Source organism: Calonectris borealis, chromosome 9 (assembly GCF_964195595.1).
Source record: "Calonectris borealis chromosome 9, bCalBor7.hap1.2, whole genome shotgun sequence".
In the NCBI taxonomy this organism is placed as follows: domain Eukaryota; kingdom Metazoa; phylum Chordata; class Aves; order Procellariiformes; family Procellariidae; genus Calonectris; species Calonectris borealis.
In genome coordinates, this window is record NC_134320.1 from 28,574,816 (window position 1) to 28,601,499 (window position 26,684).

The following is a 26,684-nucleotide window of genomic DNA, read 5'->3' on the forward strand; positions in this document are numbered from 1 at the left end:
TGGTGACGCACCATAGGTGCCTAATTAACGTGCCTAACTAGAACTGGAAGATGCCTGAAACCAAATACAAAGTATTAAAACTATACTAAGAGAAGGAGGGTGCCAGTCTCAAGGTATGCTGGTGTTACCCCCAAAGGGAGCGGGGCAGCAGCTAACCCCCCACCTCTGTTGAGGTGCCACCACCACCTGCACTTGCCTGTATGGCTCCGAGGTTCTCTATCAGCTGCTCTGGGTTGGAAGATCCTAGAAGAACGGAGCTCACCCCCTCGTTTCTCAGGCACCATGCTGGGAATAAAGTCACAAGATGGTCAGGAACATGGGCTTCACAACACGGCATTACTCCAGATCCTAATGGTTGTCAGAGCTTCTATCTCTATTTGAAAAATAATGACATTTTTTGTCTCAACCTTCACTTTGCTCCTCCAGTACAACCAGGAGGAAGATGCACGGGTCAGATAACAAACCACATAGCAGATCTTCCAGCATCCCACCTGACCCTGGGCCAGCAGTGGTCGTGATTGTGGGGTTTGGTTTTTTCCTATCACAAATCACAGGGATTCACCTCTTAGCTATTTGAACCAGGGATCATTTTTCTAACAGACGTGTGGTATTTTTCAGCCTTGGCTCTCAGCAGTACAATGATATTTAAAAAAAAAAAATACAAGTCTCTTTTTAAAAAGTAGCATTCTCTTGTGTCCATCAGCCCAGCGCACCAAACAACTGATGGCTTCCACCCGGGGAGGGACCGTTCAGAGAAACAGGCAGGTCAGGGCTGGACCCCTGCCGACGGCCCACAATACACTAGCCCTCTTGTCAACCAAAGCCTGATGAAGATGCTGGAAATAATCTCAGTTTAAGTAATTGTTAACTTTACTCCTCAAAAAAAACCCAAACTGTGTTATTTTTGTATGAGGGTAACGGAGCAGGGGTTACCTCAAAAGCAATACGTGGCATTTAGAGTCCTACAGTGGGTTTTAGAATGGAGTAGAATAGAATATTTCAGTTGGAAGGGACTTAAAACAATCATCTATTCCAAGTGCCTGACCACTTCAGGGCTGACTGAAAGTTAAAGCATAGTTTGTTTTCTTTTGTTCTTTTACTGTGTTCCTTGAAATGCGTTAGCCTTCTCCTATGTATTGCCCATCTTCAGGCTTCCCGGGTTTCTGGCACTTTGTTCCATAACCCCCGATAGCAAATAATCATTTAAGTGTTTTAAATACTAAATAGATCTACAGATACGGGCAAAGACAAGCCATCCTTTGTCCTTTTTGAAAGACGACACGTCTTTTTCTGCGTTACCATTTACCCAACCATCACTGATGCGTCAACAAATGACGGGGGCACTAACAGAGTACCTGTCCTTCAGCGGCGGGTACAAGATTTCGCCTGCACTCATCTCAGCAACCCATAAGGCACAAACACCCTGTCTGCACCCCGCAGCATTGCCCTTCGCACCGCGAGGATGCGAGCTGGGTGATGCGGTTGTGAGAACAGCAAAGGGCGAAGGCGCAGGGACCGTCGTCCCCCGTCCCGTCACCTACCGACGGCCAGCTGAGGCAGCGTGCACCCGAGGCGCTCGGCGATGGGCGACAGGTCTTTCAGCTTCACCTGCTGCTTTCTGCCTTCCTCGCTTATGATTTTCTCTTTCAGCCACTGGTAGCACTGGAGATGAATTACATTGCAATCAGTCAAAATCTTCCACCATGGAAAGTTTAAGGCAATTATTGACAGCTCTTAAAAAGCCATATCCAACCCAGGAGGTAATTGAGGCTGAGTCACACAATGCTTTGCTACCCGAAGCAATTACGCCAGGACCAGGATGTCTCCTGTGAGAGCCTACGTCTGTGTCTCTGGCTCTATGCAACGGATGGGCTCCGTCTGGAACCTGGAACCCCCTCGCTTTTGTTTTTGGACCACTGGGTCCCATCACAGAGTGGAAAAAAGTGAAATATTAGTCAACTTGAGAAGATTTTGACACCCCACCCCAAAATTGAGAACATCTGATCTTGTTCAAGCTTTACTATTACTGTTCAAGATTAGAAAATTAATTAAACGAAGCTGAGATTTCAGCTCCAGACTTGAAACTTGATTCAGCTTCACTCTCATCAGTTTAACTTGAATCCCTCTCTGCAATGCTACCTTCTTAGCTAGCTTTTACCAAATGTTAATAATATATTTTATTTTGGAAAAAAATCCCAAATGCCATGAAATACCACATTTGAAAATGCTGCCCTTTGTAAGCAGGTTGGTGTAGACTGCATCTTTCCTTTAAAAAGCACCAAGCTGAGCAAAAACCAGCACGGGGACCTACGTCAGCCTGCTGGCACTTGTCAGGCAGCGTTGGCTTTTGCCCACCAGCTGATGCAGAGCCTCAAATACCGGTTTGGTTGGTTTTTTTCCCAAATCCGTGACATTTTAATGCTCTGCTCTTTTTCAAACGGTTAAATAATATGCCTGCCACAGGCACGATATGGGAGGAGACCCCATAACGCGCAATAGGAGTAAAATCAGGATAATTGTGGGAGAGCCCAAGCGCTGTGGTGGCACCGCAACGCTGAACCTGTTAGAGAGGGCTGCTGCCCTGCCCGGCAAAGGGCAGGACCACTGAGGACCCACAGGTTCGGGGCGCCGGGGGTCTGCCCTGCAGAGGGGCTCCTGCAGGGATGCTGCGGGGCTGAGCTCCCCTGCCACCCCTTGCTGCCTGCTGGGCTGGTGCCCAGGGAAGGGTGGGCAGAAAAATGACGTCCCAGCCTGTTTTACCTGCTGCGCCTGGGCAGGAGGTTTGGAAGTCACAGCAGCTGTATCGGTCAACATCAGCCAGGAGCGCCAAGCTCGCAGCCATCGGCGCGCTGCGGAGGGGAACCTGAAGCATCTTTATAACCCAGATTCTCCCGCGCTTTGGAGCATAGTTACCAGAGAAACCGAGCTGATCTATCGATACAGCAGCACACAGGCCAGCCTTCTCATGGTTTGTTATTTTCCTGCCCTCACAAAAACAGCACATCTACTTTTCTCGAACATGCAACAAAAAAATACCTTTAGTGCAGCCCTTGAGCTTTCAGGGACCCCGTTGCCGTATTTCCCTGAGATGATCCCACAGGCTAGGGGAGACCACGTCATTGCTCCGACCCCTGCAGAGAAAGCAGAGAAGGGGATTTTAGGGGACTGGGAGAAATCAGAGTCGTATCAAAAAATAGGACTTTCAGTTAAAAAAAAAAAAAAAAGCAAAACAATTGCTGCTTGTTTCTATTGCTGCTGTCAGTGATGTTCAGGCGGTGACTTCTGGGAGGATGCTGCTGATGCCCTTAAGGAAGACACCGACTAGTTTATTCATCCAAATCCTTATTGCGAGAGCCTCCAGCCCCGTCCTGGCTCCTGCTGCAGCAAAGTACCCGAACTCCTGCTTCTCAGCCCAGGCATCGCCCGCGCCCATGCTGCCTTGAGGCTCCAAGAGTAAGCAGCAGCCATGGCAATTAGCACCTCTTTCTATCCGAGGCACGGCAAGCTGGTTTTTCTTTTAGGTCATCGGATAGGTACTTGTCTGTCCCCTTCAGATCCAGGGAGGAGAGCGCTGCTCCCATCTAGAGCCCCAGCTCAGCCCGCTCTGTGTTTCTTTCTGCAAATGAAGCAGCCGGAAGGCACAGCAGGCTCAGTCTTACCTATTTTGTGGTATAACTCCGGCAGCTGAACCTCCACTTTCTCTCTTTGGAAAAGGTGGTATTCAGCTTGCTCACACACGGGCGGTATCATGTTAAACTGCCTGGCTACGGAGTAGGCTTCCTGGAGAAAAGACATCAGTAGGTAAAATACTTCATTAAGTAGCAGCACCTTGCGGGACGTAACCTCCCAGCCAACACTCCCTGCACACAGGAGCCGACGAACTCAAGGTTCGCTGTCCCTTGGCGAGGCCACGCAGCCCCATCCCTGCTTGCCCTGCACAGCACGCACCCGCCTTCTGCCTCCTCCAGCCCAAAGCTGCTTCAGCGCCAGCGCAGCGACAAGCCAAACGTCTTCCCAGCTGGGATGGTTGTGCCGAGCTTGTTCATTGTGTTTTGACCCCGCTGCAAAAAGCAGGGACCAGCAGGATGCTCCTGGCATCTCTTAGAATCACCGAAGGGTTTGGGTTGGAAGGGACCATTAAAGGTCACCTAGTCCAACCCCCCTGCAAGGGGGACATCTTCCACCAGGTCGGGGTGCTCAGAGCCCCGTCCAACCTGACCCTGAACGTTCCCAGGGACGGGGCATCGACCAGCTCTCTGGGCATCAACAAGCCCTTCTGACACAGCGTTAAGGATGAGCCGTCGGGACGCTCTTCCCCCAGTCTGGGGTTTTTCAGGTAAAGCCCTACAGCCGAGCGGGGACATTTCCCATCTGCACCCCTGGACTTGACGCGTGCAGCGCGGTGCCGCCCGCGGGGCTTCTCCTTGCGCGGGGACCATTCCCACCGCAGCAGCGGCTCCAACGGTCCCGCAGGTCACCGAGCTGCTGCCGGGAGCCACGTCTTGAACAGGGCATCAGTGGCCATGGGCACGGACGGCAAACAGGCGCTTTGCCAAAAGTCTTGGAGTCAGCCAAACAAAACCCAAAAGAAACAAACCCTGAATAAACGAGCCAAGGCACCCAAACCAACTAGATCAGCCCGTCTTCTCCTAATTAACATTGGGCTCATTCTGGTTTTAAAATTATTTTAGGTGAAAAGAAGCTGGATGGAGTAAAACGCAAACATCTGCAGCCCAGACACATCTGTGGTTCGGCTCCCAGGGCGGCTTTCGGCAGACTCTGCAGCCTGGACGCAGAATTACCGAGCGTCAGCGTTTCCCAAAAATCAACTTTACCATGATCTCCATAGCGCTCCAGCGCGACGTTCCCCAGTACATCGCCATGCCTTGATTTATTACATGTGTCATCGCTCGGACAATTTCTAAAGCAGGGAAAAAAGAAGTATGAGAACTGCACAGAGGCCAATTTTTCAGCACCAACTCCTCCCAAAGCCACTCACAAATGCCAAGGACACCAACGAGCCTCAGCACCTTTGCATTAAACACTACTTCTGCTGTGTTCTCTTGCTCAAGCATGGGTGAAAAAGCATTGACAGGACGAATGTAAAGAATTTTATCCTGCAGTTGTTTAAAAACTGCTTTCACCAACTGGCTATTACCCACCACCGCCTTATGATAATATTTCTTTTAAAATTTAACACAAGAGGGCAGCACAGTCGAAAAATATACTAAAAAATTAAATTTATTTAAAAATTTGTTTACTAAAAGCAAACTTCTTTTTACTAGGAGTATTAGGATGCTGGGGATAAAATTACACCACCGGCTAATTGAACCCTGCTCCGCCGAGGGCCCCGCCGCCCGCGGGAGGGGCAGGCGGCGCCTCTGCAAACCCCGGCACAGCTCCTTAGCGCAGCGGTCCCGTGGTCCTCGTTTTCCCTTGGGAAGATGGAAGCCCGCGAGGCTCCATGTGCCAGGACAGGATCTTTGATTTCTGTCCATCAGCCCTCTGCTGAGCAGCCTTCTGCGGCGGGGGGAGAAAACCCATCATAAACTTCAGTTTGCAAGGAAAGGAGAAAAAAATGGTCTATCCCGCATGGTTGCCCAGGCGGTTACAGCGCCTGGCAGGATGCCTTGCTAACGCTGTAAGGCAAATAGCCCCTGCTTACTGTTTGCAACTCATTTTCAAGCCTGATTTCTCCCCGGGAGCAGCCTGCCAGGTACATGGCACCGCGGGGGGCCCAGGCAGTGCCCACTGCACCGCTGCTGCAAGAGGAGCCGGGGATGGAGAGGGGTCCCCGGGACTGAGCGGGGTCCCCAGGACAGGAGGGTCTGGGCACTGGCGGGGTCTGCAGCCCCAGGGACACAGTCCTCCTGAGCAACCATGACAGCACAAATAATTGCCCCAGCTGCAGTAATAAACTCATATTTCTTACTGAGCTTCGGCACTCCCTGCCCCTTGGAGCCGAGCAGCGGCTGCCAGGGCACTGGCACTACGCTGGCCGCTAAAGCACATCATTTAAACGGCCAAAAATGGGCTAAACTCACTCTGAGAGGCAGAAGAAAATAGTATTTAGCCACCGCTGCCAGTGCCGCAGAAGGCACCTCGCAGGCAGCGGGTGCTGCTGCATCCCAGTGCGCTTTTCCCTTGGGAAAGCGGCAAGGAACCGACAGTCCACACCTACACCGTGAATTTCTGACCCAGCAAACTATGGTGAAACGACTCCGGCCGGAGGCAGGGCTGGGCGCAGGAGCCCTGGGTGTCCATTACATCCCTTGTAATGCGCGTCTGCTCGCGCTTGGACAATGACCGCGGGCATCGCTGTCTCAAGAGCAAGATGAGCTGCCTTTTATACCATGAGGATTCTCATCCTATTTATGGAAAGAAAAAAAAGCTTGGCAGAGGGGAGGTTACACTGCCAATCTTGACGTTATTGTGAGATTTCTGCTGCAGGCAGCGACAAGCAGCTCGGGATGATGAAGTCTCCATTTATAACCTCGGCGGGCTGCACGAGAGACACCGTGCCACTGAGAAGGGAGATCTCCTCTCCAGGGAGACGTTGGCTTGAGGAATTTTTCCCCTGATGAAGAGTAGAGTTCAAATGCCAGATATCATTGGCTTTTTTTTTTTCCTTCTTCATTTTGGCCAAAGCCACACTTTTCTCTATTTCTAAGCATTTTATTCTCGGGCATGTACTAGTCCAACAAAATCCCTGTTAGCAAGCGGCTCCCCTGCTCCCGCAGGCGCGCTGCGTGCGACGGGCAGCGGGGCGGCCGTCCCTCCCTCCGCGCAGCGCCGGCTGCTCACTGGGTTTAGTTTTCTATTTTTGCCACGCTACTGTTTAGGAATTTTGATAAGCATTTCATCATACGCCTTTTACACATTTTGGTCCGCAGTTGTTTTCATTTCTCCCACATCTACTCCTTTCAAGAAAAACTGAAGTCAACTCAGAAAATACATATATATATAAATATATCTATCTTCTTGTTTACCAGAGATGCTCCCATGGGTGTGCGATGAGACAGTGCATGAAGAGCACATGCCCGGACCGCCCAGTCTGCCGGCGGGATGGCAGAAGTGACAGCACTTAAGAAGGGGAGATTTTTTTTAAAACATAAATGAATGTTTCAAAACCTGGAAAACAGCCCCCAGCAGCGTAATAATAATTTTGAAGCAGCTTAAAGTTCCCTGATAGGAACCATGTCCCTTTCCCCACCTGCTTGCCAGGGCTGGGGGCTGCCGTGCAGCGGGCGCCCGGTCCCCCGGCACAGTGCTGGTGGGGGGTCTCCGCAGGGGACCCTGGGGACCCTCCCTCCCCGCAGCCGGAGCTGCCCTGCTCGTCTGCTGGAAAAGCCGCTTGGGATGAAAAAAAGCCCCTGCTAGCACCTTGGGGCATCAGCTCTCCAGCCCGACTCACGAGGCACGAGACCCGCAAGATTCGGGAGGAGCACGGGTCCTTCCCACCGCCCATCTCCCGCGGTCCCCGTCCGGGGGCACCGAGCGAGGGCAGAGCCCAGGCCCGGGCAGGGGCGGGGGGGCACGGCGGTCCTGGCCAGGGACCCGCCGGACCGACGGCAGCGCTATGCCAAGGGCTTTGCGCAGGGCACTCATCTCAGGTTCCTTGAAGCTAATATTGCACTGCTTTTATGATGAAAAGCTTTTTTAATTTGCTCTGAGACTGTTGAGAAAGGTAAATACGTTTCAGGTTTTTAGATTAAGCAAGCTTTGCCTGCCGCTCTGGGGACCAGAGTCACCTACAATAAAGAAATCTGTATTAAACTCATCTCTTCCTATTAGATCTCCCTTACCCACGCCTCCTAAGGCGGCCCGAGCTCCCGAGGGACGGGAGCAGCCTGGGGGCGCGGGAAGCGATTCTGCTCTGGCTGGGGGGAACAGATGCGTATTTCTGCACTGCTGCCCCGTTGCCTGCTGGTGCCCGCAGACAGGAGCCCCAGCAGACGGAGCACCCCGAGCGCTAACAGAGACCCCCCCCTGCCTGCATGCGGCAGCGAAGAAAACAAAATGAACATTCAAAGTTAATCCTTTGATTTATTCGGTTGTACCTCACAGCACACAACCACGCTGTTTGCTCGAGCAGGACCCTCGCGCATTGGCATGGGCAGCGCAAGCAGGAACGTTTTGAGGTTACCTACAAATCGCTCTCCATCGGAAGCGGCTATTTGCTCGTGGGAAAAGCACAGGCACGTAAGGAGACGGAGCGGGGATTGTGCGTCTTGCGGAGGTAGCTCAGCACTTGCTGTGCGTGCCAGATAGTGCAGAACCGACAGATGGTTCAGCAGATGCTCTGGGATAGAAGTGGCTTAGTAGGTGAACCATAAAAAAAGCATGAAGTACATCGAAAGAATCAACACCACACCATTCATAATAAAAATGTCCCTTTTTTCACCCTGCTCAAAATCTCACCAAGCACCACAGTTTATACCTTACTGCCAAGCTCCAGCGCCGCTAGCAGTATCTGTAGCATCTTGAAAGCTGTAAGCGCCTGAGATCAGCTGTGCTGCGCGGGCTCGGGAAATATATTCTGCACCGCCTCGTTAGAGGACAACTGACTGAGCAGAGGTCGTTTCTCCCTCCAAGATACAACATGTCATGTTCCTTGACCTCGGCAGCTACTACAAAACCTGCACTGGTCTCAAAATCCCAGGCCAGTTCCCTGAACCCCCGGCACCGGGCAGCCGGGCAGCGGTACTGCCATCCACCCACGGCTTGTGCCGGGCCACACAGCCCCGCATCCGTCACGAAAATAGGCGTCACGACCGCTGAAAGTCAAAGCCAGGAGCTTCGGAGGGGCCTGTCAGGCTCCAGGTTTGTTTGATTTACATGTACTCATCCATGACAGCTTCCGCAGCCTGCAAGTCTTTCTTCTTGCTATTTTTTATTTAGCTGTGAAGCTAATCTTCTGCTACAGTGTGAATGGCTGTGTTAACTCCGACGGGGAAAGAGAAGGAATGGGAACTGGTGCCCATTAAATAGGGCACTGACCCCAAAGCACGTTGATGAAGGTTCCTGGATAACCGGGCTGTATGGCCACGTACCAGACATGAACATACAATTATCAGCAATGAAACATAATTAAAGCGCACAGATACTCACAGCTCTCGCAAGTTCCTAAATGCGTTCCCCCCTCGCTGCATTTAAGAAGGACCGTTCCCACCAGGACCGAGGGCGGGTGGCTGCGGCGCCGAGGCTGAGCCCCGCCATGGGCAGAGCATCGCTGCTCTCCGTGCCCGGGGGACCCCGCCGTGCCCCGGGGGGACCCCGCCGTGCCCCGGGGGCCGTGTCCTCGCACGGCCCCTCGGCCAAGCCCACCAGAGACGCTACATCTCAGCTTGCACTGCTCATGCACTTGGGGCAACGAACCCTAAGTTGGCCAATTATTCCTTGTTTCTGACCACTTTTGGACCGCAGCCCGGGTTTCGGTGCTGGGAGAAGCCCGTGCTACCCGGGCAGCCCAGGGGACGCGGACAAGGATGGGGACGGCGGCACTGGCACACTCCCCTCTCTAGAGCTGACTGCACCAGGGGTAGGGATACACAGGTTTCATTTGACACAAAGACCTGCCTTAAATGCAAACACACATTCACTTTACCTGAAGGAATCGGGAAAAGGAAATAAAGAAACAACCAACGTTAAAGCCACCACTGGGACATAAAGGAAACTTGCATTTCCTTTCAAGAGATACAAGTTCATTTCATTGAAGTGTAAATATATAGGGCTCCAGGATATCACGAATGAGGTATTTCATATTTAAGCTGCCCCAATTGATTATTTAATAAAAAAATTGTTTTTCATTTCCTACCATCATCGGTCTAAGCCTGTAAGGCAGAATCAGTCACGTTAAAACCTTCAATTCAAGCTTCCACCAACCTTCCATGGGGGTATTATTGTCCGGCCGGTTTGCGAAGACGACATCCACGTACTCCAGCTGCAGCCTCTGGAGAGAAGCCTTTAGCCCTGGAAACAGCAAAGCAGAGACAAGAACCTGCACGGTCAGGGAGAGGCGGGAGTGCGGCGGCACAGAGCTGACAGGTACAAACCCGTATTAGGAAAACCAGAGCTCGTTACACTTATATACATATCTACTGTATATACACACAACCACGTAGCGTATGAGAAGGATACTGCATAACATTCTCCCACATCTATGCCCAGCCATATTAAGAAAACACCAGTTTGGCCACATGCAGAGCTCCCCCCTTCCATGGGAATTTGTTTTAATTTTTAATTAGGCTGAGATTTGGATCGGAACAGACACCGGTTACCAAGCGTGCCCGTGCCCAGCCCGTCAGGAGGCAGCTGCCAGGGACCGACTTCAGCGCTCCGCTTCTGCTCAGAGATAATTTAATCTAAACCACACCACAGAGCCTTTCTCTGCAAGGCCAGGGCAGGTCGCCCCGGTCCTGGCCCACCTCAGGCAGCCCTGCCCCAGGGGGGCCTTCCAGAAACGCCAGCCCGGACGGGAGGACGGTGGCCCTCGGTTGGAGATGTCATGACGAGCAGATAAACACCACTTTACCCTCTCTGCAGGGTACGCAAGCCGTGCCCACCAATGCATTGCGCAGGGCAGGAAGACTTTTGCAGAGCAAGACAAGGCACCGTTTTGCTGCTGCTGTTCAGCACTGCCCAGGCTTCAACAGCTTCTCCGTGAGGATCTGATCAGAAATGGCATCAAAAGCCTACATATATATATATACACACACACACACACATATATATGTGCGTGAGAGAGAGAGAAGAGGATTTCTAACGCTTATTTTCTATGAATCTTCCCAGGAACAAAATGTTTTTATGAATGTTCATGAAGAATGAGCCAAAATAGAGCAGTCTGAAAACGTTCTCTGAATTTCAAGATGAAATAAATGGCCATTTTTGCCAAATGTATTTATAGAAAATAGCTAATGTTGACTTTAATGTTATTTGCTATGTTTTCTGTGAAGTTATTTCAACTGCTGCCAGTATTTTTCTATCATTTCATGAAGCAGCTCCACCAGAAATGGCAAATGGATGGGTTTGGACCGCCTGTGACATGGCTGCAACTTCCCGAGCACCTCTGGGTCTAGTGCCACCAGCGGCCGGGACACCACCTCATGGTGGAACTTCAAATGGAAGTTCGATAAAATGTTGCTACAAAACCTTCTCCAGCATTACCTTAATATGAAAGTCGTATCCTAATGTAGCTGAATTCTGCAAATACTAAATAATGAAAACTTTCCAGGACAATCCCAGACATACGGAGCCGGTCATTACGAGACAAAACCGACCGTGCTGCGTTGATGCTCCTTATGACTGAGAAGTAGCTCCTTTGAGATGGAAGAGGACCAAACCCGCGCCGCGGGGAGGAGGCGGCTCTGCCCACCCAGCCTGCTGATGACCACGTTCACCCCACCTCGCCCGCTTGGGACCGCGGTAGCCAGGCTGTGGTGCGGGTGGCAGTGACATCCCGGGCGAGGGGTGGATAATGTAAATATAGTAGTAATGTTTTCCACATAATCTATGTTATAATGCGTACAGAACAAATCCTGGCCGTTGAAAGCTGTGACAAAGGGGCCGTTGCAGATTCTGGTGATAAAACATGCAAACGGCCAAACGCAAGTTAAAGCCGCCGTTTCTGGTGGGCAAACGCGATTTTTCGCAGACGGATGCTACCTTCTGGTAAGCAAAGATCACAGCACAGCTCCCGCCTGTTCCGCGGTGTGCGCTGTGAACAGGCTGGTCCCCCCGGCACCACCAATCTACCGACACCACGGCACACAAGTAATATAGATGAGCCTGAATTTTTCTTTTCTAATTTGTCTTGGCAGCAAACATCAGCTTAACCACCACTGTAAACAATTAGGGTTTATCTCATAAATCAAAGAGGAGGCTAATTACCCCAGCATACACAGTGCAATAAAGAGAATCACTTTTCATTGCTGCAGCCCTTGTGGCGTGTTGGTTTATGGAGGGTGCTGCTCCCCTGGGGCTGGGCCAGCGTCGGCGCGGCCAGCGAGGAGCAGCCTGCGCTGCCCCGCGGGCTTTGGCAGGCAGCACGCCATCTCCCAGGCACCCAGAGACCACGCTTTGCCCACCCCTCCCCGGCGGCGGGCAGAAGTGGGTCAAACGGGCGGGCGGTGCGAATCCCTCCGCAGAGACCTGAAGCACAGGTACCAAGCCTGATGCTCCCCTTCCATCCCAGAGGCTTCCCGGCCCCCCGAGGAGCCGGGCACCCCCAATAACTCCCTTCCACGGCTTCACGCAGCTTTTCTCCAAACCCGGGCTATTTTTACTCAGGTTTTCTGTAGAAGACAGACCCAGGCCCCCGTGCTGCTGGCTGCTTTTCGGGTCTGGGACCCGCTCGCGATCTGCACGGCGAGGGGGCTGTCAGCCCCAGGGTCCTCCTGGGGGGGGTTTGGGGTCTGCTCCAGCCCCTGCCCGGAGCCAGCCCAGGCAGGGACTTCTTGCGGGGACAAGGTCGTGGCTGGCACTGCTGATCCTTAATATGAGAGAAATGTGTCTTTTTATGGGTGCTGCTCTATTTGTGTCCTGCAAGTTATAACTATGCCTGTGGTTGCTGCGCCCAGGTGTCTGACCTGACACCAACAGCCCTCTGGGAAGAGCCCGTTTGGGTGAAACATACTTGTCCGTATAGAAAAATGTATGTGCTCTCACCCCCTCTCCAACAATAATGTATCCAAGAGAACAAAAAAAGCAATCGGAAGGAAGATGAGGAGCATGCGTTAGACGCAGCAAAGAGCTGGGTGAATAAATCCCGATGGGTGAGTAAGGTTGTGCGCAAGGCAATGTCCCTCTCAGCGGGATGCGGGACCGGACGCAAGGAGCGAGGGAACGTACACAAAAATTGAGCACCTGAGAAGAAGCAGCACTGAGAGCAAACCACAGCCCGCCCCAGCCGGCTGCTCGCGGATGGGACCTGGCACCCCTCCAGAGGCTATTTCTGCCGCCTGATATCATGCCCCGCATCCCCATCCCTCCCTGCTCTGCCAAGGGAGCCCACGGCCACGTCTGCCGCCCACGCGCTGCCGCCCACGGCCCCGGCCCCTCTGGGAAAGAGCTGGGGCTGTCAGCAGGGCAGCTCCAGCCCCACCGAGCCTTCCTGCCTCCCGTCCTCTCGCGGCAGCCGGGAGCGGGGCCGTTCTTGGGGACAACGGTGCAAAGCTGACGGGAACCCGCGCGAGGCAGCGAGCGATGAAACCCCGGCGTGGCAAACCCCGATTGCCGCAGATAAGCGATAAATCTGCAAGCGACGCACACGCAGCCGGCCAAGGACAACACGCTTGGCTTATTATAGCAAAAAACCAAAAGGTTATTGCTGCCTAGAGGTGCGGCAGAGAAGGCTTTGTGTGTGCAATGCGTTTGCTCGCACTTTTTGAGAAAAGCCAGAGTAATCCTTCGGTGCATTTTGGGCCCTTCACAGCCTGGGAACCGCCCGGCGCAGGGCTGGTGCGGAGGAGCCACGACGCCGGGGCCGGGCAGACCTGGCTCAGGGGAGAGCGTTCGCCCTGGTTGCGCCCGCCGTGCCCGTGCCAGGGCACCAGGCACGGCCAGACCCCAGCCCGTGCCACACATACCTTCAATGATGTGTTTTCTCGAAAGCCCTCTTTCCGTTTCAGCTCTGCAAAGGAAAAACAGGCACACGGCTGTGAGACCTGAGGTGCTAACAATCGGGGAGCGCTCCTGTTGTATTCTGGTTTAAACATCCCAAAAATGAAGTTACAACAGAGAGACCCTGAACCTCACTTGGGCGCCCAGTCTCAAAGATGACAGCATTGGGACGAGCGACACCACTTCACCGAACGTGGTACGGCCCCGCTGCGGATGTTGCCTGGCTGTAAAGCTACCGCCCCCGGCACCTCTGAGCGGAGGGGTGGGGATGCTGGCAGGGCGGCGGGGGCTGCTGGGGCCAGGCAGCGCGGGGAGGGGGCTGTGCCCCTGCCCACCGCCCGGCACCGAGCCTTCATGGACACTCGCTGCAATTTCGGGGCGAGGCAGCCTCCACCCTGCCCGTTACCCCTCCCGGAGGGGGAGCACACCCGGCACGGCACCCGGCCCCTGCTGCCACCTCTGCCAGGCTCCCTCTCCTTAAAAGACTTGGCAAACTGAGGAGAACAGAAATGACAGCAACAACCCCCCAAGGTGCCATCCGTCTCCACCTGGTTGTACGGCTGTAAGAGGGAAAAGCACGCCGCAGCAAACACCATTGCGAGTAACCGTCAGACTTACTTTCCACCCCAGTACAGCTTTGTTGTTATGACCAGACTGGACCTCCTGCAAACAGAACAGAAAGATTATTATTGTTAAAAAAAATTACAGTGTAAGTAACCAAGCGGGATGCTGCCCGTCGACACGCGGCCGCACTCTGGCTTCCCGCAGCGGCGGCCGTGCCCGGCCCAGCACCCCCGGGCTCGGCGGTGCTCCCATGGCTATAATCCTTTTCACAGCTGGCCCCTTCTCCTCCCACCTCAGGCCCGCTGCAGGCAGGCAGTGACCATAGCCTGGTGTCTGGAAGCCGAAGCTAATTCAAGTGAAGTGACCAAAAAAAAGACAGATTTTTAATTATGGAGTAAGCAATCTCCAGAGCCCTTAACCAAGGGCTACAGCGCTATTCCCTCCCGGTATCCAAGTCCAGTGCTTCTCGTTATCATGCAGTATTCCCAGAGTTATTAAAACTCAAGAGTGATACATTCACTGAATTAATCTATAAATTCCCATGTGATATTAAATCAAAGATTTATCATTTGCAAACTACCCTGCTGCATAACTACATGATATGTACATGCACAACACACATTTTCTCCAGCTTTTGCTAGACTCAATTCTTTTTCTTCCACAGTACCCAGAATGTTTCTTACAGAATTATCATCCCTCTAACACAGGGGATACTGATTTTGGAGAGAGCACCGCTAGGACCCACTCTTCAGTTGAAGGCTGAATATGACACACACAGGAGGTCTTTAAAGATTATGTAAATGCTCTTAAAACTACACAACATATGCTAATGTGCATCATTTAAATTAGGTATCGTCTCCTACCAGGCTACCCAAGATGAAGGCCCATCACAGCTTTGCATTCTCAATGCACGCTCCTATGCGCGCAGATAAGATGCCGACACACAAATAATCTCCATACACCGCGCACGGAAAAGGCGATGGATACGCGCAGGAGCTGTGAACCGCGCTGCGCGCAGCGGCGATGGTCTCGTGCGAGCGCCGGGGCAGCACCGCAGGCTGACGATCGCAGCCTCACGGAGCCGGGGCGCGCTCCCAAAAGCGCGGGAGAGCATTTTGATTCGGCACTTTGGAAAGGTCTGGCTGCCGCGGGAGCCTGGCCGGCTGCTCCGTGCACGGCCCTCGCACCCGCCAGCTGCCGCGCCCGCGCCGGCAGCGCCTCACGCGCGTCATTTTTAAAAACCAGAAGGATTCTCCTCCGCCCAGGGGTCCCGCTCGGCGGCGGGTGGCAGGGAGCGCCGTCCCGCCGTGCCGTACCTCCAGCCCTTCTTCTTCAGGATGTTTCCCAGGATGACCTCGGCCCTGCGCGAGAGAGGGAGCCCCGCGTGAGGGGGGGAGGAGGACGCCCCGCGCCAGGCACGCCACGGCGGCTGCCACCTACCCCGGCTCCCCTGGACGGCCGCCCTCGGCTGGGCGGCTCTCCCCTGCCCTCCACGGGTGACCCTGGGACGGGTCCCCTCCGTCGGTGCAAAGCATCTCGTCCACCCGCTCCCACCCCGTGCCCTACGTCTGCTTGAACCTGCGCTGGGAAGGCAGAGCCACCTCATCCCCACACCAGGGAGGTGATGTCCCTGTCCCTGTCCCCCTCTTACACCAAACACAAAGCCATATAAATCAGCCAAAGTCAGATATACTACGGATGGATATTTTTCCCCCCAGTCCTGCAGCAACACTAAGAGCGTGAGCTCTGCCGCAGCCAGGGAGCTGCCGCTGGCACAGGTCACCATCACCATTAAGGTGCGCGCTGACTTTTCATTTATTCAGGACATTTTTCTCCCTGTGCCAACGGCAAGTGGCACGAGCGATACGTTTCAGGCTTCAGCTGGTGCAAAGGGGGTTGGGTTTGATTTTTTTTTTTTTTTTTAAGGAGTGCTCCAAAAATAAAGGTTTTTCTGTGCCCCCCCCAGGGAGAAGGGGGATTCCCAGGCACCACCGGAGCCCTATCCACACCGGGAGGAGCAGAGCCAGGCGGAGGGGCCCCAGGAAAGCGGAGCGGGACGCTGGGCACTCACTTGCCGGCTGCATACACCTCGGCCGTGTCGAAGAGGTTGACGCCGCTCTCGTAGGCGATGGTCATCAGCTGCTCGGCCACCTCGGGGAAGCAGAGGGAGAGGTGAGGGGTGGCAGACCGCGTCCCGAGCGGCTAGCAGCCGGGGAAAAGCCCTTGAAGGTGCAGCAAAGGGGCTTCAGCGGGGCTGGGAGGGGCGTTAGCATCCCCTGCCCGGGGGGCGAGACCCTCCGGCAGGGCACCCAGGGGTCCACGCGCCGGCCCAAGCAGCACCAAAAGACAGACGTACATCAACTTCCCTTTGACTCATCCTGGGAGGAATTAATCTCTTCTCATAGGAAAGTCCTGGGCTTTCTAATAGGAAAGCAGCCAAGAATTTAATGGGGTTATGGAAGATGCTCTGCATATCTGTGGAGTTTAACACAGGAAGGATATTTCCATGGTAAGAGTTTAATTTTTTTTTTTTTCGGCTACCCGACAGGCTGTCCTGCCGTTCACCAGCAGACTTCACGAGGTACTTAAACACCTGCAGGTCGCTTCACGTGATCCCCACCCGAGCCCCGCTGCTCCCCGGGGGGGATTCTGCACCCAGAGGGGGCTGGCAGCACTGGGGGGACGGGCGGCCGGCCAACGTCCTTAGGGTGGGCATCCCCCAAGGATGGGGCTGCGTTTAAGTCCTCTTTTTCCAGGCATGAACGCTTTGCATTGACTTATTCTAAACAAGGAGGGCAGGAGAGCCAGGGAGCAAATTCGTAATTGAAACAAGTCATCTCGCTTCAGCCTGCAACGCTAAGAGCGAGCAACGAACTCGGTGATCCGCCGTCAGCAGAAGAAATACCACCAAAGATCAAGCGAGCCAAAAAGCAAAAAAACCTTTGAATTCAGACTCCTGGGCCGTTTTCCTTCTGCAAAAGTTATTTTGGGGTTTCTGCCACAGTACTAGAGGGAAGGCCGCCCGGAGGTGGCTCTGCTTTTGATGGCTAGCGGCCGCAGCGCACCTGAGACGCAGGGAAACCCACGTGCTGCCCAGCACCCGGGAGGATTGTTAGCTGAGATTAAGAGCCATCTGGTACGGGCAAGAGTGCGTAGGAAACCCAAGCTCATTTTCATTTGTTTCATCTTATTATGTAAAAAATAAATCATCCGGCAGCTCCTTGTAAGCCGAGCCCCTGCCTGTATTTATGACTGTTGCCGATTACATACGCGATGCAAAAATAGTTTCCAGTTTCTGCTCCAGGAACGGTGCCACTGCCAATGGTAAGGACGGAAATATTGCTCCAAACAGCACGGAAAAGAAGATCGCTTTAATAAAAAAAACATCTACCCCTTGAAGTTGATCTCTGGAAATGTCAGATTAATTAAGGTTTTTTGTAGCAGAAGTGCAAACTTTGTATTGCTTTGCCTAGTATCTCTGCCATTTCCTCGTACAGAAACAGGCTCCTCTCATTTCGGTAGCCATGGTTTCATTTAAAAATATCTCATATTGGGTTTTACTTCATGCATTATACTTACACCAAGCATTACTTACCTCATCTGAGATTTGACCTCCAAAAGTCACCCATGTCCCTAGAAAAAACAAAATAATATGTTAGCACGAGAGGTTTTTGCCGACAAAAATTCGCTCTACCAGAATTCAGGCTCCTTGGGATTAGACGGGTTTAAAAGGGGGTTATCCGGGTCAGAGGCTGCGGCGTCCCGAGCGAGCAGGACCGGGGCAGGCACCGGAGGCCCCTCTCCCGGGGGGCCAGCGGGGCTGGGGGCAGGCGGGCAGACCCGAGACTGGCACACGGAGCCGCTCGGGGAAGCGCCAGTAAGATCCTGTGCTGCCAAAGTGCACAGTTTTATTGAAATGGGCAGGTCTTTGCAAAACCGAGTCTGTTTTCCAAAGCTTCAATTTGACAAATTGGAAAAAAATTATGATGCTGCCGAAACATGTCATTTGGGGAATGAAACTCTCCCTAAGTTTGTGCTTCAGCATTTAGCATCACACAAGTCAAAATTAGGAAAAAAAAAAAAAAGGGAAGTATTTCTATTGACATGAAGTATTTAAAACCCACCCAAAGTGACTTTTCCCCAGGAACTTTTCCATAAAGCCATGACTGACACCGCGCAGCCAATGAGCAGCGCTTGCGCCGGCTAGCTCAGGGTAGCTGCGGTTTAGACTCAGCAGCAGACTCTGGTCTATTATTAGGAAAAAATTGGGGCATGATTTCTTTATGACCACTGCTTCAAAAAGAAAAAAATATCCTGCGGAGGAAACAGTGTGTGGATTTAACTGGATATGCCTAAGCTATAGGAATATTATTTCCTATATATATTTTATATGTATATATACTAGGAACACGTATTTCCTAAGCTACTGGAAGAAAGAGACGGCAGTGAGCTGGGGAAGCTGATCAGACAGCACGTACTCACCCTGGCAGACGTCGCTCCTGCCCTACTTATCTGACCTTACAGAACACCCCATGGAAAGCGATGCTGCGACGCAGAAGAGGCGGCTGTGACATTACCTCTGCCTTTTGCCAGCTTGTCACGACGTCACTTTGATCTACAGCACAACTTTTCCCCGCGCTTTTCAAGACCTACACGCCAGCTACATATGAAATGATGTGTTACTCATTTAATAGATGGGTCAAAGCTCACGTGGCTCTCACAAAATCCTCCAGAATTTAAAATTCTGCCTTATATTGTCCCTCCATAAGGAGGGCAGAGGGGTTCAGGCCCTGAGCTGGAAGATTTAATGCAATTTGGGCAAGACGGAGGAGAGAGCGCTGTGCCAGGAGGGGTCGGGCTCTGATGCTGCTGAGGAGGGGAAAATTAAGTGCTCCCCACCTGCCCCCTTGCTCTTGGCCTGGTGCAACAGATACATACGCGCTCCCACGTCCTCATTAAACAGTGTCGGTCAGCTCACCGCTCGCAGCGTGGAAGATGAACCCTGAGCAGGAGTCAGAAAGCAAAGAGCGTGCCCACCGCTAACGCTCGAGCTGCTTTGATCAGTCCCTGGTTAAAAACAAACCAAGAAGAGTCGGCCCCGTAGGGAGAATCTTGCTCTTTCCCTCAAAAAAGGTTCATCGGAATTGTTTTTATACATCACGTTTCTTTGAGGACAAATAAAGTTATTTTTAAGACGCGCGTTTACTGTGTATTTAAACTGAAACTCTTGATTTCCTGCAGAACAGCCCAAGCTCTGGAAAACCCACATTTCCACAGATCAGAAAGGCGTAACGCAGCTAATGCTACCGAAATAAAAAACGAGCAAAGAACACACATATTTCTCACTGATTTTGCATTTACTTCTGCTCTCTGTAAGGGCAATAATCGGGCGACAGCAGCACCCGCCGAGCCCAAAGCCCCCCGTGGGCAGCCCCCCGCCTGCCCCTGCTACGCCTTGCTGGGGAGAGACCTCGGGAAAGGTGCTTTCTCTTATCGTTGGAGTAAAATGCTCTGGTCCTGCACAATAAAGATAAAAATGAAAATAGGTTTCAGCTTATCATTAAGCTTCTTTATGCAGATGAAAAAAATCCAACTGAAGCCCGATTTCCGTGCTAAAGCTTCAGAAGTGTTATTTTTATAGGAATACATTAAAATGCATTTCTACTGAAAAAACGTGTTGAGACTGTTTATCCCAAAGTGATTTTTTTTGCTTAAGTACGCACACAGGTCCCCAGCACAGGTGAGAAGAACAGGGATTATTTATGCACTTGACGGACGGCACATCCTCGCTTGAATTTAGGCGACCACGACCTTACAACACGAACCGTGCCTCACCGAGCAGCAAAGCGTAACGGAGAGGCAAAATACTCAAGGTTTGGGCACATGGAGAGCAGTCCGAGCTGGCAACGGCTCACGTAAGAATAAGGAGCATTTTATCTCTTTAAATATAAGTAGTAAATATATGTAAGACTGAGTATACCTGCCCTGGATCTGCCTGTCTCCCCCCGTGCTCCCAGACCCCAGCGGGGGGGACCCAAGGGGCCTGGGATCGTGACCAGCGAGCATCACTGGGACCACACGGGTGGGGAATCCTTGGGGTATTTTTTTTCCTCGAGAATTGCAAAAACCAGCCAGGGAGGTGAGTTTTTGCTCAGCAAGGTGATCTCTAAAGTGCTGTCAGATCCCAGCCGGGAGCGGGGAAGGCAGCACACGAGCCCCCCTCCCGCGCCCGCCCCGGGGCAGCCGGTGTGGGTGGTGGTGGGCACCCGCACCCAAAGCGGCTGGACAGCGCGGGGGCTGCGGCACAGCACGGCACCCGCTGCTCCACTCCCATTAAAATAAAAATCACTCCAGAAAGCGCAAGGTGCGCTTGGCATTTCAAGCAACAACCGAGGATGATTCACAACCTCAGCCAACAGGAGCATTTCGGAAGAAAAATGTACTAGAGAAAGATTTTTTTTTTAATCATTGCTTTTCCCCTTACCAAGTCATCGTCTTTCCCTTGTCCACCCCAATTCGCTGTTTATAAACGCGTCCCCCACGACTCAGCCCGGCAGTGGCAGCAGACCTGCCGCTCCTGCCCCTCGCCCGTCACGTCGTTCCCTCGCGCTGGAAAGCAATTTCCCAGCTGGATCTCCTCACCTTCGACAGAGGAATTTCTGTATTAAAACTGGATTTGGCTCCATTTCCATCGCATCCCAGAGCCTAGCAAGGTGTGATTATTGCTGGGTTATTTGCTGATGCAAAATTCACCACCCGATAATGTCATTGCCAGCAGATGTGTCACCTCTGCAGAAAAAGCTGCTGAAAGCCAAAGCTTTGCCTCCTGCCAGTACAATTTTATTATCCCTGGCTTGCTCCTGGCGAGGACGATGCCACATGGAGATCTGGCACGTGGGTCGGGTCTGGCGCGCGAGCGACCGGCAAACGCTCAGCCCTGCACGCTGCGAGTACCTGGCTGCAAGTCGCAGCCCTTCGCCGTCGTCCCGGGCCAGCGGACGTTTGGTGTTGGGGTTCTCTTACATGCTGGGTTCGCAAAAGCTTTTCTCCAGGGCAAAGCACCAAGCGGCAACAGCGGCAGCTGCCGACCCCTTCCTGCTCACAAAATGTCTATTTTTGTACCCAATTGCGAGCGCAGGGTATCCCGCCGGGGGCTGCAGGAACTGCTTGTTTGGGAAAGTTTCTTCTGCGCTTTTTTATATATTGAATTGGGTTTTGGGGTTTGGGATGGCTGGTTTCATCCTGCTGCTCGTTTCCTTGGAGTCCGGGCTAACCACCTTGTTGGAAGCTGTCTCAATATTTTCTAAAAATCAACAGGCAGCCTCCACAGGCAGAATTTGCTCCAAATTAACTACAAGAAAAACGTGACCTTATTTTTTCCCCTGCATTGCAATCTCATTTCAGAGCCAGCATCACAGAAAGGGCCTCGTGCCAGCCCGTGCGTCTGCCCAGGGTTAGACCCTTAAGACTCCTCAGTTAAAGCCTTGCCTGGCGCTAGCTCACCCAAAGGAAGAGGTGAAAGCCCAGCCCGGAGCAGGGCTCAGCACCGGGATGCTCAGCCCAGCAGGATGGTCCCGGCTCCAGCGGGGGGTTCACCGACCCGGCAGCGATGCTCGTGCGCTCAGCCACCGTCACAGCAACCCTTCCCAAATGTCTTTGCTTGTGAAACACGCTGCTAACACACCCCTCCGGCCTCACTCAGCACTTCACACTGCAAGCAGCACCCAGCAAAGGAATTAATTAAAGAGCGGGAGCTGGGAGAAGCAGGATGTAATTAAAGGGTACGCATTGCCTTAGCACCGCCTGCCTTCCAGTTCTGTCCCGCTTCGCGTCTTTCTCCACTTACTTTTTTGTGCTACAGGATGAAGCACACTCCCACCTTGCTGAGATTTTGGAAGGCTTTTAAGGAAGATTGCTGAGTCTTCAGAAACTTTAGTAAACCTTAAATTAGATTTTCATGCTGCAGAGAGTTTAAGGAAAGACATTTATCTTTCAGGGAACTGCGAAAGAGAAGCTATTTAGAAAAGTCATGCCAGCCGGCACTCGAAGCAGGCACCTGACGGATCTGCCGTGGGAGGGCAGGGCGAGCTGTGCCGCAGGAGAAATACCTGTACGTTCAAGAGAAGGTGGCAACTGAACTTCAGGCTTTCCAGTTCTCCTCTCCCCAGCTCCCGCACACAGCCCCAGGGCTGTAGGGCTCCTGCTTCTGGAACAGGCTGCAGTGCCCGGCTCCGATCTGATGCCCGGCAGCTCCCGCCCAGCCTTGCCCCTGCCCGGGCAGCCGCTTGCTCCGTCCTCAGCCCCCGCTCACCCCGCGCAGCTGCGCTCACAAAGGCTCAATATATTTAGATGCTGCTGCAGTTCCACATGCTTGAAATTAAAGAAAAGCTCTGCAAAATGTTTTTTTTCCTGCTGCTGCTTCCTTCCCATAGCTTTTCTCCACCGCAACATTAGCTCTTGGTGAAACTGTAAGGACGATAAATAAAACCTCTGCACTAAACAAGACGACAACTCCTTTCAAAGCCCGGATCTATTTTAACCAGAAGAGCTCTTCTTGGAGGAACAGGCCTTATTTATATGACTTGTGATACAGGGTGACTTTCACATTTCACTCTATTTTAAAATCAAATCTCAAAGCGTGTTGGAAAAAATGAGCTAACCCCTGGGGCACCGGCCCTGCCAGCACAACTGGCACCAGCTGGGGACGAGCGGGGGCTGGCAGGGTGCCCATCGCCACAGCGGGCACCAGGCAGGCAGAGTCCAGGTCCTTGCCTGCTCCTGCCTTCACCCACTTGCCCCTGAGGCAGCGGCACGGGAGCCCAGCACCCAACCGCTTTCCCAGAGACATGCCGGTGCCTCCACCTCCCCGTGCCGGCACCTCTGACCCCGGGGGAACAAGGACCCCCCGTAAGGCAGAGCTAAGCATCCATCCCTGGGGGTCTCTGCGCATCCCCGGGGACTTCACGCTCCTGATGCCCCAGCCTGGCCCCACGGGAAGGTGCTCGCAGCGAGAAAAACAGCCTCCTCCTTCCCACAGTGTTTGGGTTTTTTTAATATATATATGTACTTTGAAGCATTCTTCACGTGAGCAGTTCAACTGCCATCAAAGAAGTTACCCACACGAGTAAAGCCACCGGTTGTTGCCCAGCCCACCGCACCCACTCCCACCCGGCAGCTGAAGGCCAGCAGCAACGTGCTCACGCCTGCAGGAACCGCAGCGGGAACCGCAGCATCGCTACAGACCTGCAGCGCCAGCACAGCTGTGCCGCAGTGCTTGGAGATGCCCTTTTTGATAAAATATTGATAAGGTATCCTTTGGTTTTCAAATCAGTATGGAACAGAAATAACAAGGAACACACACCGGACAAAAGAAAATAAAACTCTGCCCGCAGCCCAGGCAGACTGCCGTCCCCCGAGACTGGCGCGCTGACACTTAAAGCTCTCGGGGGCATTCGCAGACACCTCAGACGTGGTCTCTGCGGCTGTCCCTCGCGGGGATCAGGCTGTACGAGGAGGATTTGATGCCATAAACCCTCCTACAGTTCCACCCGGGCGCTATGGGCGGAAAGCATCGCCCCACGCCACGGGCGAGCGCCTCGGCTGATGCACAGGGCTGTTGTTCCCACAGGCGAGGGGCTCTGCCTCTGCTGCGAGGCAGCTCTGAGGGAGCGCACGATTTTGCTGAAATACAGTGCACGACCCCAGGGCAGCGTGGCTGCAGTAAGTGCGGCTGCGCAGGTTACTCACCCAGGCCCAGGCACGAGACTCTCAGTCCAGATTTTCCAAGGTTTCTAGAAGGAAAAGAAAATAATTAGACAATATTGTTAATCCCTCAAGGGACACACAACTTAAATAACCCGGTGGGGAGCCACAGGCGGGGAAGACAAGACCCTGCTTTTGTCCAAATCTCCCCTTCCCCCCCGAAAGGGGCACGTCCCCTCACTGGGGGTGCCAGCTGCCCAGTTCGGAGCAGGGGATGCACTGCCATCGCCCTCTGCCTCACTGGGCTGTGGGAGAAGCTCTGAGCACTCGGGGGGCTGGGAATAAACCCAAATACATTCGGATGTATCTCGCATCTGATGTCCTTTGAGGTCCCATGCATCAGGCACACGCCTTCCCTGCACCTTCGTCGTCGTTTGGTATTCACTGTCGTAACACCAATCAACGCATTCACCTTATTCAGCGTCACAATTTTTTTTTTCGTTCACCCTCACACTTGCCAGAACATTCACACCCATCACAGCAAACCCCTGCTCTGGTGACCGTGGGGCTCCCAGCCTCGTGGATTCCCCGTGAGCAAACACCCCGCGACTTCCCAGCCCGAGGGCAGGCAGCAGCTCGATCCCCAACCCCCTCTGCTTTGCAACGTAAGAGAAATAAAGTTATCACCCTTCTCCCCACCTCCCAGAGCCAGGCTGGAGACAAGATAATTAGCCCTGAGGCCATGAAATGTGCCATACATTAAACCCCTACCCTAACTTAAACCTATCGCTGCAGTACAAAATACCCTTTTAATTATACCCTCCTGCTTTAACCTTTACGTTACAGCCAGATCTGTGCAATTTTTTTGCCAGATCAAGGTATAATTTGGGGACGATCTATCTACCTTCCACTGCCGAGCGCCGCGAACAATCACTGCACTTTTTGCTATTCCTAATGAATTATTTAAAGCCAAATAAAAAAAAAAAAAGCCCTGCTCACATGGTGAAAGGGGCCGGACAAAACACCCGACATTAGCAGGTCGTGCCCTGCTCTTTCAGCTCCTTCTCTTTTTACACGCTTGGTTTTGCGGCCATTTCAAGTATTGGCTCATATGGCACCATTTCCCGCGGGGGAGAGCAACCGAAGGCACCCCCGGGGAAGCCAGGGGAGCCAGCCCCAGCGGCGCCGGCAGCCCCGGCGGCAGGGGCACCCAGCCTCCCGCCCCTCCCCAGGGCCCCCTAATGCCGCTGCTGTACCCAAAATTTAGCATTGCTAATGGGAACAAAAACTTAGGGAGAACCAGGGATTTGTCCTTGAGTAGATATTTTAAAAGCTAGAGCTGCATTTCCAGCACCACGACCCCACAGCTCGGTGGGGGCAGGCACTGAGCTGATTTTTTTTTTTTCCCCCTTTTCTTTTTTTTTGTCCTTTTTTTTTTTTTTTTTTTTTTTTTTTTTTTTTGAGTGAAGCACAGCTGGACCCCTGCGTAACAAAACCCGTCCGCGCACAGAATAGCACAAACGATGCCCATCGTCCCCTGCTCACCAGCACAAAGCATAACCCTCAGAAAGTTAAAAGGCAAATACCCGGCAGCTGCCTGCGCGCTCCAGGCAGAGCTGCAGCCCTGCCAGCAGGAGAGGGGAGCCCGGGCTCGGGGGACTGGGATTTCCACGTTACTTCTGGAGACAGCCCACCCGCTGCATAATGCTCTTCGGAGAAGTCAAGTGCTACTGTGCATTTCCAAACAGCTGACGTTTATTTTCTACAGGAGTTTTTTTAAGTCCTATTGCTCACGGAGCTATTCGTTGCCTTTCAAAGTCTGGCTCTGTCTCTGCGCAGGCACATGGCTGCGAGAGCACAGCTCGGCCATGGAGCTGTAGATAGATATAAATATGTATACACACACACATAGGCTTTATATATACCCCCTTTTATATATATATGCATATACAAATGCATACATAGATATATACACATCGTGTGAGTGAAACCCTCTGGTGTTTGTGTGCATTTATAGGGCACCCCACACCCCAGCAGCGGGGTCTGTCGCAGGGTCTCAGCCCAGGTACCGGCTGTCCCTGTCCTCCTTCCCGGCAGGTCCCCCGTCCCCCCATGCCACAAAGCCACGTCGGGGCTTGTCCCTCCACGCGCTGGTGACCTGGGAGATAAAGTATACACACATGGGAACCCGCTTTTCCTCCGGAAAGCGATAACCAGCTCTTTGCAGAGTCTGGTCCACTAGCAAAGCTGGGCAGAAATATTGTGTTTGAATTTCCAAAGCTGTCTTTGCCATTTACTTAGCATACACATGAGCTGGGTACTTGGAAAATCTTACATCTATAGTAAAAAGCCGACACTGAAAATGCCAAGGCTTTGCAGTGTAAGATCCCTCTTGCAAAATGAGCTCGGAAGCGGCTCGGCAGCTCATGAGGAGGTTGCCTGAGCCCGCGGTCCAGCCCGGGGAGCATCGCCGGGTCGCAGCCCCCAGCTACTCCCATCGTTTTCAGCCCTCGTTTGCCTGCGAGCCCTTCACTCAACTGCACGCTCTAATCAACGGGTGGGCAGCCTGAGAGCAGAGCGGCCACAGCAACACACGGAGCCACAAAACCAGCTAAAATCTCGGCCTGCTCGGCATGGCTCGCCTCCCGGTGCGGACCTCGTGCTGCTTAAAAGCACGCAGCCGCCGAGCTGCTTACTGGCCCTACCGCAGAGCAGTAACTTGGCTGAAATAGCAACAGTTCTTGAGACCCCGTTGTCCTCTACCCCCCTAAGAAAAAAACCAACCCACCCCCAAAAAA

General features: G+C 52.9%; 1 protein-coding gene across 1 annotated transcript in view; it reads right to left on the reverse strand.

Annotated features, from left to right (window-relative positions):
* The window catches only part of KCNAB1 (potassium voltage-gated channel subfamily A regulatory beta subunit 1), a 52,027-nt gene that overhangs the window by 2,733 nt on the left and 22,610 nt on the right, over positions 1–26,684 (reverse strand). Inside the window, exons 2-13 of the mRNA XM_075157509.1 lie at positions 23,932–23,975; positions 17,780–17,817; positions 16,256–16,335; positions 15,501–15,545; positions 14,239–14,283; positions 13,587–13,630; positions 9,886–9,972; positions 4,836–4,921; positions 3,660–3,780; positions 3,037–3,131; positions 1,542–1,662; positions 197–285 (exon numbers count right to left, since the gene is read on the reverse strand). Coding sequence (XP_075013610.1) covers positions 197–285; positions 1,542–1,662; positions 3,037–3,131; positions 3,660–3,780; positions 4,836–4,921; positions 9,886–9,972; positions 13,587–13,630; positions 14,239–14,283; positions 15,501–15,545; positions 16,256–16,335; positions 17,780–17,817; positions 23,932–23,975 — 895 coding nt within the window. The remainder of the gene's footprint in view (positions 1–196; positions 286–1,541; positions 1,663–3,036; positions 3,132–3,659; positions 3,781–4,835; positions 4,922–9,885; positions 9,973–13,586; positions 13,631–14,238; positions 14,284–15,500; positions 15,546–16,255; positions 16,336–17,779; positions 17,818–23,931; positions 23,976–26,684) is intronic.